This window comes from Oncorhynchus gorbuscha, linkage group LG26 (genome assembly GCF_021184085.1).
Source record: "Oncorhynchus gorbuscha isolate QuinsamMale2020 ecotype Even-year linkage group LG26, OgorEven_v1.0, whole genome shotgun sequence".
NCBI classification, from domain to species: domain Eukaryota; kingdom Metazoa; phylum Chordata; class Actinopteri; order Salmoniformes; family Salmonidae; genus Oncorhynchus; species Oncorhynchus gorbuscha.
In genome coordinates, this window is record NC_060198.1 from 24043362 (window position 1) to 24054918 (window position 11557).

The following is an 11557-nucleotide window of genomic DNA, read 5'->3' on the forward strand; positions in this document are numbered from 1 at the left end:
TAAAAACGTCCCCACAGCATGATGCTCCCACCACCATGCTTCACTTTAGGGATGGTGCCATGTTTCCTCCATATGTGACGCTTGCCATTCAGGCCAAAGAGTTCAATCTTGGTTTCATCAGACCAGAGAATCTTGGTTTATATTTTATTAGGATCCCCATTAGCTGTTGCAAAAGCATCAGCTACTCTTCCTGGGGTCCACACAAAACATAATACAGAACATTTTTAAAGGCACACATATCCTACATATCATTTCATATACACAAACTATCTAGGTAAAATAAGGGAGAGGCATTGTTGCTGTTTATTTAAGCAATGGTTTGTTGTTGATGTGGACACCAAGGAACTTGAAGCTCTCAACCTGTTCCATTATAGCCCCATTGATGAGATTGGGGGCGTGCTCGGTCCTCCTTTTCCTGTAGTCCACAATCTTCTCATTGGTCTTGGTTACGTTGAGGGATAGGTTGTTATTCTGGCACCACCCGGCCAGGTCTCTGACCTCCTCCCTATAGGCTGTCTCGTCGTTGACCAGGTGTTGTGTCATCTGCAAACTTAATGATGGTGTTGGAGTCATGCCTGGCCATGCAGTCGTGGGTGAACAGGGAGTACAGGAGGGGACTGAGCATTAGAGAAGCTTCCATTGAAGATCACCTTTGAGTTCTATTAGATAGACAGCTCTGAATCCACGATATGGGAACAAGATTATCCACATGTATCGATCACATTTTTTCTAATATAACATCTTCCGTCAAGATAGAACTGCCAAAGGGGGAGGAGTCGCAGTCTACTGCAGAGATAGCCTGCAAAGTAATGTCATACTTTCCAGGTCCATACCCAAACAGTTTGAACTACTAATTCTGAAAATTACTCTCTCCAGAAATAAGTCTCTCACTGTTGCCGCCTGCTACCGACCGCCCTCAGCTCTCAGCTGTGCCCTGGACACCATTTGTGAATTGATTGCCCCCCATCTAGCTTCTGAGTTTGTTCTGTTAGGTGACCTAAACTGGGATATGCTTAACACCCCGGCAGTCCTACAATCTAAGCTAGATGCCCTCAATCTCACACAAATCATCAAGGAACCCACCAGGTACAACCCTAACTCTGTAAGCAAGGGCACCCTCATAGACGTCATCCTGACCAACTGGCCCTCCAAATACACCTCCGCTGTCTTCAACCAGGATCTCAGCGACTACTGCCTCATTGCCTGTATCCGCTACGGAGCCGCAGTCAAACGACCACCCCTCATCACTGTCAAACGCTCCCTAAAACACTTCTGTGAGCAGGCCTTTCTAATCGACCTGGCCCGGGTATCCTGGAAGGACATTGACCTCATCCCGTCAGTTGAGGATGCCTGGTCATTCTTTAAGAGTAACTTCCTCACCATATTAGATAAGCATGCTCCGTTCAAAAAATGCAGAACTAAGAACAGATACAGCCCTTGGTTTACTCCAGACCTGACTGCCCTCGACCAGCACAAAAACATCCTGTGGCGGACTGCATTAGCATCGAACAGTCCCCGCGATATGCAACTGTTCAGGGAAGTCAGGAACCAATACACGCAGTCAGTCAGGAAAGCTAAGGCCAGCTTCTTCAGGCAGAAGTTTGCATCCTGTAGGTCCAACTCCAAAAAGTTCTGGGACACTGAAGTCCATGGAGAACAAGAGCACCACCTCTCAGCTGCCCACTGCACTGAGGCTAGGGAACATGGTCACCACCGACAAATCCATGATTATCGAAAACTTCAACAAGCATTTCTCAACGGCTGGCCATGCCTTCCGCCTGGCTACTCCTACCTCGGCCAACAGCTCCGGCCCCCCCGCAGCTCCTCACCCAAGACTCTCCAGGTTCTCCTTTACCCAAATCCAGATAGCAGATGTTCTGAAAGAGCTGCAAAACCTGGACCCGTATAAATCAGCTGGGCTTGACAATCTGGACCCTCTATTTCTGAAACTATCCGCCGCCATTGTCGCAACCCCTATTACCAGCCTGTTCAATCTCTCTTTCGTATCGTCTGAGATCCCCAAGGATTGGAAAGCTGCCGCAGTCATCCCCCTCTTCAAAGGGGGAGACACCCTGGACCCAAACTGTTACAGACCCAAACTGTTACAGACCTATATCCATTCTGCCCTGCCTATCTAAGGTCTTCGAAAGCCAAGTCAACAAACAGGTCACTGACCATCTCGAATCCCACCGTACCTTCTCCACTATGCAATCTGGTTTCCGAGCCGGTCACGGGTGCACCTCAGCCACACTCAAGGTACTAAACGACATCATAACCGCCATCGATAAAAGACAGTACTGTGCAGCCATCTTCAGCCGTCTTCATCGACCTTGCCAAGGCTTTCGACTCTGTCAATCACCATATTCTTATCGGCAGACTCAGTAGCCTCTGTTTTTCGGATGACTGCCTTGCCTGGTTCACCAATTACTTTGCAGACAGAGTTCAGTGTCCATCTCTACGCAGACGACACCATTCTGTACACTTTCGGCCCATCATTGGACACTGTGCTATCTAACCTCCAATCGAGCTTCAATGCCATACAACACTCCTTCCGTGGCCTCCAACTGCTCTTAAACGCTAGTAAAACCAAATGCATGCTTTTCAACCGATCGCTGCCTGCACCCGCTTGCCCGACTAGCATCACCACACTGGATGGTTCCGACCTTGAATATGTGGACACCTATAAGTACCTAGGTGTCTGGCTAGACTGCAAACTCTCCTTCCAGACCCATATCAAACATCTCCAATCGAAAATCAAATCAAGAGTCGGCTTTCTATTCCGCAACAAAGCCACCCTCACTCACGCTGCCAAGCTTACCCTAGTAAAACTGACTATCCTACCGATCCTCGACTTCGGCGATGTCATCTACAAAATTGCTTCCAACACTCTTCTCAGCAAACTGGATGCAGTTTATCACAGTGCCATCCGTTTTGTCACTAAAGCACCTTATACTACCCACCACTGCGACTTGTATGCTCTAGTCGGCTGGCCCTCGCTACATATTCGTCGCCAGACCCACTGGCTCCAGGTCATCTACAAGGCCATGCTAGGCAAAGCTCCGCCTTATCTCAGCTCACTGGTCACGATGGCAACACCCATCCGTAGCACGCGCTCCAGCAGGTGTATATCATTGATCATCCCTAAAGCCAACACCTCATTCGGCCGCCTTTCGTTCCAGTACTCTGCTGCCTGTGACTGGAACGAATTGCAAAAATCGATGAAGTTGGAGACTTTTATCTCCCTCACCAACTTCAAACATCAGCTATCTGAGCAGCTAACCGATCGCTGCAGCTGTACATAATCTATTGGTAAAAAGAACACCCATTTTCACCTACCTCATCCCCACAGTTATTTATTTACTTTTCTGCTCTTTTGCACACCAATATCTCTACCTGTACATGATCATCTGATCATTTATCACTCCAGTGTTAATCTGCAATATTGTAATTATTCGCCTACCTCCTCATGCCTTTTGCACACATTGTATATAGACTCCCCTTTTTTTCTCTACTGTGTTATTGACTTGTTAATTGTTTACTCCATGTGTAACTCTGTGTTGTCTGTTCACACTGCTATGTTTTATCTTGGCCAGGTCGCAGTTGCAAATGAGAACCTGTTCTCAACTAGCCTACCTGGTGAAATAAAATAAATAAAATAATACTGTTGAACTAAAGCTGTATCCATACCCATTGGATGCAGTGATCACAATATAGTGGCTATATCCAGGAAAGCCTAAGTTCCAAAAGCTGGGACTAAAATAGTGTATAAGATCATCTTTTGTATGTTTTGCTGTAACTCTTATGTGGATGATGTGTGTTGTGGAAATTCTAAACGATAATGAGGAGACACAAGATATCACCGATCAGGATATTACTTAATTCAAAACGTATTAAAGGAAAGCAGGTTACACCACACACAAGTGAATGATGCGAGTGCTCTGCAATAACGATGGCTGGTCAACACAACACTTGACTGTTGGGTTGAGAGCCCTGACAAAGAATACAAAGACACACCACCTTAGTCTACATGACAGATGTGTGGAATGGGTCAAAAAGGTTAGGATTCATATGAAAGAAATGAATCATTCATAGCAGACAGTATCTGCTGTAAAGACTTTCCACACAATGGGAACATCATTATCCATACCCAAGCCATCTACACCCTGGTACCTCCCATTACACAAACACCAACAGTCTATGGAATGTGAGCTCCGAGAGAGGACAAGACCATCATAAATAAGTTGCTAGAGTTCAAGCTCAGAAGCTTCTCTCAGTTCACACAGACACAATAGAGTTCTAAGAACCCTATTCCACTGGTTCTCGATCCTGGTCCCGGGGACCCGAAGGAGTGCACATTTTTGTTTTTGCCCTAGCACGACAGTCGTGACCAAAAGTGTTGAGAATGATACAAATATTAATTTCCACAAAGTTTGCTGCTTCAGTGTCTTTAGATATTTTTGTCAGATGTTACTAAAGTATAATTACAAGCATTTCATAAGTGTCAAAGGCTTTTTCAATTACATGAAGTTGATGCAAAGAGTCAATACTTGCAGAGTTTACCCTTCTTTTTCAAGACCTCTGCAATCCGCCCGGGCATGCTGTCAACTAACTGGGCCACATCCTGACTGATGGCAGCCCATTCTTGCATAATCAATGCTTGGAGTTTGGCAGATTGTGGGTTTTTGTTTGTCCACCCGCCTCTTGAGGATTGATCACAAGTTCTCAATGGGATTAAGGTCTGGGGAGTTTCCTGGCCATGGACCCAAAATATCGATGTTTTGTTCCCCGAGCCACTTAGTTACCACTTTTGCCTTATGACAAGGTGCTCCATCATGCTGGAAAAGGTATTGTTCGTCACCAAACTGTTCCTGGGTGGTTGGGAGAAGTTGCTCTCGGAGAATGTGTTGGTACCATTCTTTATTTATGACTGTGTTCTTAGGCAAAACGTGATTGAGCCCACTCCCTTGGCTGAAAAGCAACACCACACATGAATGGTCTCAGGATGCTTTACTGTTGGCATGACACAGGACTGATGGTAGTGCTCACCTTGTCTTCTCTGGACAAGCTTTTTTCAAGATGCCCCAAACAATCGGAAAGGGGATTCATCAGAAAAAAAATGACATTACCCCAGTCCTCAGCATTCCAATCCCTGTACCTTTTGCAGAATATCAGTCTGTCCCTGATGTTTTTCCTGGAGAGAAGTGGCTTCTTTGCTGCCCTTCTTGACACCAGGCCATCCTCCAAAAGTCTCCGCCTCACTGTGAATGTTGATGCACTCACACCTGCCTGCTGCCATTCCCGAGCAAGCTCTGTACTGATGGTGCCCCGATCCCGCAGCTGAATCAACTTTAGAAGACGGTCCTGGTGCTTGCTGGACTTTCTTGGGCTCCCTGAAGCCGCCTTCACAACAATTGAACTGCTCTCCTTGAAGTTCTTGATGATCCGATAAATGGTTGATTTAGGTGCAATCTTACTGTCAGCAATATCCTTGCCTGTGAAGCCCTTTTGTGCAAAGTAATGATGACGGCACGTGTTTCCTTGCAGTTAACCATGATTGACAGAGGAAGAACAATGACTCCAAGCACCACCCTCCTTTCGAAGCTTCCAGTCTGTTATTCAAACTCAATCAACATGACAGAGTGATTTCCAGCCATGTCAACACTCAAACCGGTGTTAACAAGAGAATCACTGACATGATGTCAGCTGGTCCTTTTGTGGCAGGGCTGAAATGCAGTGGAGATGTGTTTTTTTTTGGGGGATTTAGTTCATTTGCATGGCATTGAGGGACTTTGCAATTCATCTGATCACTCTTCATAACATCCTGGAGTATTTGCACATTTCCATCATACAAACTGAGGCAGCAGACTGAAAATTAATATTTGTGTCATTCTCAAAACTTTTGGCCAGGACTGTACACAGCTGATACAAATGATCATCTCATCAAAAGGCTCTGATGATTTGACTCAGGTGTCTAGTGCTAAGGGCAAAAGCGTGCAACCTTTTGGGTCCCCAGGACCTGGATTGAGAACCACTGCATTCTGTTGCATAAAACAACCATTTGATGCAATAACAATATAGTAATTTCCCCACCATACGTTCAAAATGTTTGTTGGTCTAATGTGATTAATATCCTGCACTTGATGAATTTATGAAATTGCTTCTTCCAATTAGTGATAAACATGCACCCGTTAAGAAACTGACTGTTAGAACTGTTAAGGCTCTGTGGATTGATGAGGAATTTAAAAACTGTATGGTTGAAAGAGATGTTGCAAAGGGAGTGGATAATAAGACTGGCTGACTTGTGAAAATGATGTGACTAAACTCAACAAGAAGAAGAAACTGAATTATGAAGCCAAGATCAATGATATAAAGATTGATGGGAAAAAAACAGAGTACTTAAAATTAAATTATGGGCAGAGAGACAAATTCAACTCCATTACGTCATCGAATCATTACAAAACTATTTGATTTTGCCAACTATTTTACTTCATTGGCAAAGTTGTCAAACTTAGGCAGGAAATGCCAACAAGGAACAGTGAGCCATCGTATTCATGCATAGAAAAACTAATAACGATAGAAAAGCATTGCAACTTTAAACTTTGTAAAGTTACTGTGGGAGAGGTGGAAAATGTATTGTTATCGATCAATAATGACAAACCTCCTGGCATTGACAACCTAGATGGAAAGCTGCTGAGGATGGTAGGTGACTCTATAGCCTATTTGTCATATCTTTAATCTGAGCCTAGAAGGAAGTATTTCTCCTCAGGCCTGGAAGGAAGCCAAAGTAATTCCATTACCCAAGATTTGTAAAGCAGCTTTTATTGATTCTAACAGCATATTTATAAGCTTGCTGCCAGCTCTTAGCAAACTGTTGGAAAAAAATGGTGTTTCACCAAATACAATGCTATTTATCTGTAAACAAATTAACAACAGACATTCAGCATGCTTAAAGAGAAGGGTACTCAACATGTACTGCACTGACACGAATGACGATTTGTTGTGTTAGGTTCTTATTTTTCAGAGTAAATGACTCACGCACACTAGAGAAGCTTTAACCAAGTTTAAGTCTTCCCAAAGGTTCTGTACAGCTGTAATTAGACAGCAAAAAAAAATACACATGTCATCAGTTATATACAAAGCCTACTTAAAAACACTCCTCTCCAAACCTTCCCCTCTTTATTATCTTTGTGTGGAGCCATAAAATGTAACAGAATAATAAACCTTTATTACTCCCTTAAGTAAATCTGTCCTCACCTTCCCCTCCATCTAATACACAGATGTGAATCGGGAAACAGATGGACACGTTGCTCTCCTCTCATCCCCCCACAACAACACATTCCGAAGCAATCCGTCTTTCTTCAGGGAACCATTAACTTCCGACATAGGAAATGAAAGGGACTGGGTTCTAATCATTAATTTACTACCTCTACGGTTAAAGTTTAGCCAATTCCAACTATTGAAAGAAATTGATAAGAGCATGACCTGCCACTGGCATTAAACAAAGCAGGTGTGTCCATGTATGCTGATGATTCAACCAGACACACATCAGCAACCACAGCTAATGAAGTCACTGAAACCCTTAACAAAGAGTTGCAATCTGTTTTGGAATGGGTGGCCAGTAATAAACTGGTCCTGAACATCTAACACTAAGTGCATTGTATTTGGTACAAATCATTCCCCAAGTTCTAGACCTCGGCTGAATATGGTAAACAATGGTGTGGCTGTTGAACAAGTTGAGGAGACTAAATTACTAGGCGTTACCCTAGACTGTATACTGTCATATTCAAAACTTACAGATTAATTGGTTGTAAAGATGGGGAGAGTGTTATAAAACCTCCAGGGTGCACTATTGTGGCAGGCATTGATGCATTAACAGCCCCTCTATTGACTTTTATTTACTTTTTTATGAGACCACTCGCAAAATGGCTCCACTCCTTTGTAAAGGACACTAGAAGTGTCTAGTTGCTTATGATGTTGAGTCATTACACAAATATTCCACACGAGGGCGGTAATTGAAGCTACGGAACATTTCCTTCTGCAACGTGATCCTAATGAACTACCTTCCAGTGCATCCATTATAGCATTGGTCTAAATAGTACTCACACACACACACCTCATGTTTCTAAATTATTTCTTTATTCAGACGAAGGGTACTGCTATGGGATCCCCCAATGGCTTTTAAGTACGCTAATTTGTATGTGGGTTACATAGAGAAACAGTCCATTTTCAATTCTCTCAAATGTTTTATTGCCTAACATTATTTGGAAACGGTATATTGATGATATTTTTGTTCAATGGAGGGGTGATGTAAAACGTCAAATCAGTTTCCTTGATCTTCAGATATTGTGTGAAGATCATGTTCTATACACTGATCTTTACAGGAAACCTACTGATCGTAACAGTTTGTTGAGGGCTGATAGTTGTCACCCACTTCCCTTGAAAAATAGTGTGCCCTACAGCCAATTCTGTCGAGTCAAAATAATTGGTTAAAAAAGAAAAAGGATTTCGACAGAAATATGGCTGAGATGCAAAGAAAATTCAAGTAGAGGGGGTACAAAAATGGTCAGATAATTCAAAACATGACCTGTTTCAAGGTGATTCCAGCAAAAATAAGCATTCTTACGTTCTAACTACCCGCTAATCAAAGTGCTCTGAACAAATTTATTTATATATTTTTTTATTTAATTTAACCTTTATTTAACCAGGCAAGTCAGTTAAGAACATATTCTTATTTTCAATGACTGCCTGTTCAGGGGCAGAACGACAGATTTGTACTTTGTCAGCTCGGGGGGTTTGAACTCACACAGTCCAACGCTCTAACCACTAGGCTACGCTGCCGCCCCTAAGGGAATTGTTCAAACATTGGCAGATTCAAAGAACCGATGATGGTTCGAAAACACATTTCCGATACTTTCCCTTGGTCGTATTCTCGCGAGGCAGACACCTCACAAATCAATTGGTAAACTCTGATTTACCACCAAGATATCCCTGCACAACGTCTATTTGCTCCCCTACTGGATGGAAACTACAAGTGCAATGGCTGTGATCAATGCAATGGCACTTATAAATGTAGATCCTTTAAAACAACCCCAAACAGGGAAACAGATCCCGATCAAAAGGAGTTATCACGGGCTCCACTTAGACAGTTATTTATCTTATAACTTGTCCTTGTGGTAAAAAAAGATCTGGGTAAAACAAAGCGCGAATTAAAAGTACGTATCTCAGAGCATCATTAGGTGCAAAAACTAGACACCCAATTGCGGCCCACATTTTGGAACAAATCCACTCCATTTCGTCTCTACGTTATATTGGCATCGAACATGTCACCCTCCCCAGGAGATGGGGTGACCTCGACAATGTATTGTTAAAACGAGAGGCTGCCCTTGCTCCCTTTGGTCTCAACGTAGACTTTGATCTGAAGCCATTCTTGTGATTTTGCTATTGTAAATGTTTGTAGGCCTATGTAGCCAAATGGTATCTATGATCGTACGCTATCCATTTATGTTCTTTGTATGCTATTTTAATATATGATAATTAAACAATGATATCAGGCCACACCCGGCCATGATTACAGGCATCGGTGTGCAGTGTTGCCAATTTAGCGACTTTGTTGCTATATTTAGCGAGTATTCAGACCCCTCTAGCGACAAAAGAAAAACAGAACCTAAAGCGACTAGCGACAAATCTAGCTACTTTTTCTGGTGTTATTGGAGACTGACGTGAAAACACGTATCGTTCTTACCACCCCCGTCCCAAAGCACTCTCAGCCGCCCAGTATTCGCGCTGCAGTCAGAGCAGGAGATGCTCACCCCTCCGCGTCCAGACTGGAAATGAATCGCGCATGCGGGAAGCCGCCGCTGGCTGATCCCGCCTTGGCCTACATTACATTATTATTTATTTTTGACAATTAACCTGATTAGGGCCAGACTAGTTACCATCATTTTCTCACATTGCTATTGACAGTTTGTTTCTATTGTGTTTTTAGATTGTTATACGTAAAAACATGTTATGGTTAAAAATGTTCATGTTTTACTGTGACTTGTTGTAGGCTCCTAAGCTCCATAAGGTTCAAAACCAAAACAAATTATGAAAAATAAACCAAAAAATGAAAATAAAAACCGAAGTAACTCCGGCAGTGTCTATTTTGGGTAACTTTTGCCGGTCCCAAACCCGGATGAAAGAAGAGGGTAGGAATTGTGACATTAAAAAAAACAAGAATTGACAGAATAAAGTTCATTTCTAATTCTAAACATATTTAGGGTGTTTTTTTTTACTCACTTTTTGTCTCTCCCAAGACATTATTCTTCTCTCCTGCAGCGTCCATCACAATTACATTCACATGGTAAATTATGCAAATTGACCGATGACGTCTTTTAGCGAATTTTAGGACAGCCAATAGCTACTTTCCATACCTGCTAAATTGGCTAGGTTTCACCAACAAGCTTTAATGGCCTGGAAAATATGTTTCCTGCACATTGTTTTCCCCACATAAAGCGCCTTTGTGGAATAATTCAGACATAACTGTAAGGAATAAGTCATTGTTCTACCCCAGCTGGCATGAGAGGAATATTGACTTTGTTCTTGATGTTTTCGACAACAAGGGTAATATTCTCACATATGAACAATTTACAACATTGAAAGAGTTTCCAATACCTTTCAGAGAGTTTATTTCTGTGATCAAAGCTGTTCCCGGTGGTCTAACTACACTAATGAAAACTCATCTTAATTTTGGTAATGATCACAAAGTTATCCAGAACTCAGATTGGAATGTGTCGGCTTACTTGAGAGATCTTGAGGTAATAAATATATAAGACAAATCCTTCATTCACAAAACCAACTCACACCGAGAGGAAAGTTTTTCTGGAACATGCTTATTCCTGACATTGCCTGGAACAATGCATGGTTAAGACCTTACAAATACTGTATACCAAACAAAGTTAAGGAAGTGCACTTCAAAATGTGACATAAGATATATCCGTGTAATTCTATAATATCCAAATTTGTGGCTATTGATGATATCTGCGTTTTCTGTGAAAAACAAGGTGAGAATCTGTCTCATTTGTTCTTTGAATGTAAATTTGTGTCATTTTGGGAAAACCTTGCAAAATACTTACTTACCATTATGAAAATGACCTATGTTTTTGACATGAAAGATATATGTTACTATTGCAATGATAACAAGACCACTGAAATGATTGTGATTTTTAAAAATTCTTGTTGCCAAATACTTCATACACAAACAAATGTTCAAAAATTACACATTTTTTTGGATTGAATTTAACTATTTTATTAAAACATTAACCATAGTAAACAATAACAAGAATAACATCTTCCTAAATCATTACAATAAGATTTTCTCAGAGTAATTACAATTGCACTATAATTGTTTGTTTTATTTAAATATTTGTTGTTTGTTCCAGTATTTTCTCATTAATACCTGCGTTCTGTTTTGATGTAATGTTTTGATGTAAGAATGTAAATTGTTGATCTGTATTTTGAATAAAATAAAATTAAAATACTTTAAAAAATTAAAATGAATCTGCCAACAATTTTATTT

General features: G+C 41.7%; 1 protein-coding gene across 6 annotated transcripts in view; it reads right to left on the minus strand.

The window, feature by feature from the left end:
- LOC124015032 (beta-1,4 N-acetylgalactosaminyltransferase 2-like) overlaps positions 1-10331 on the minus strand; it is a 32164-nt gene extending 21833 nt beyond the window's left edge. For 2 of the 6 annotated variants that reach the window (XM_046329894.1, XM_046329887.1), the window contains exon 1: positions 10279-10331. In XM_046329894.1, coding sequence (XP_046185850.1) covers positions 10279-10299 — 21 coding nt within the window. In that variant the 5' untranslated portion in view covers positions 10300-10331. Of the gene's footprint in view, positions 1-7254; positions 7365-9742; positions 9796-10278 lie in introns of those variants that run through there. The other 4 variants (XM_046329890.1, XM_046329888.1, XM_046329892.1 and 1 more) reach the window with 4 other exon arrangements.
- Between the last annotated feature and the right edge of the window lie 1226 nt (positions 10332-11557).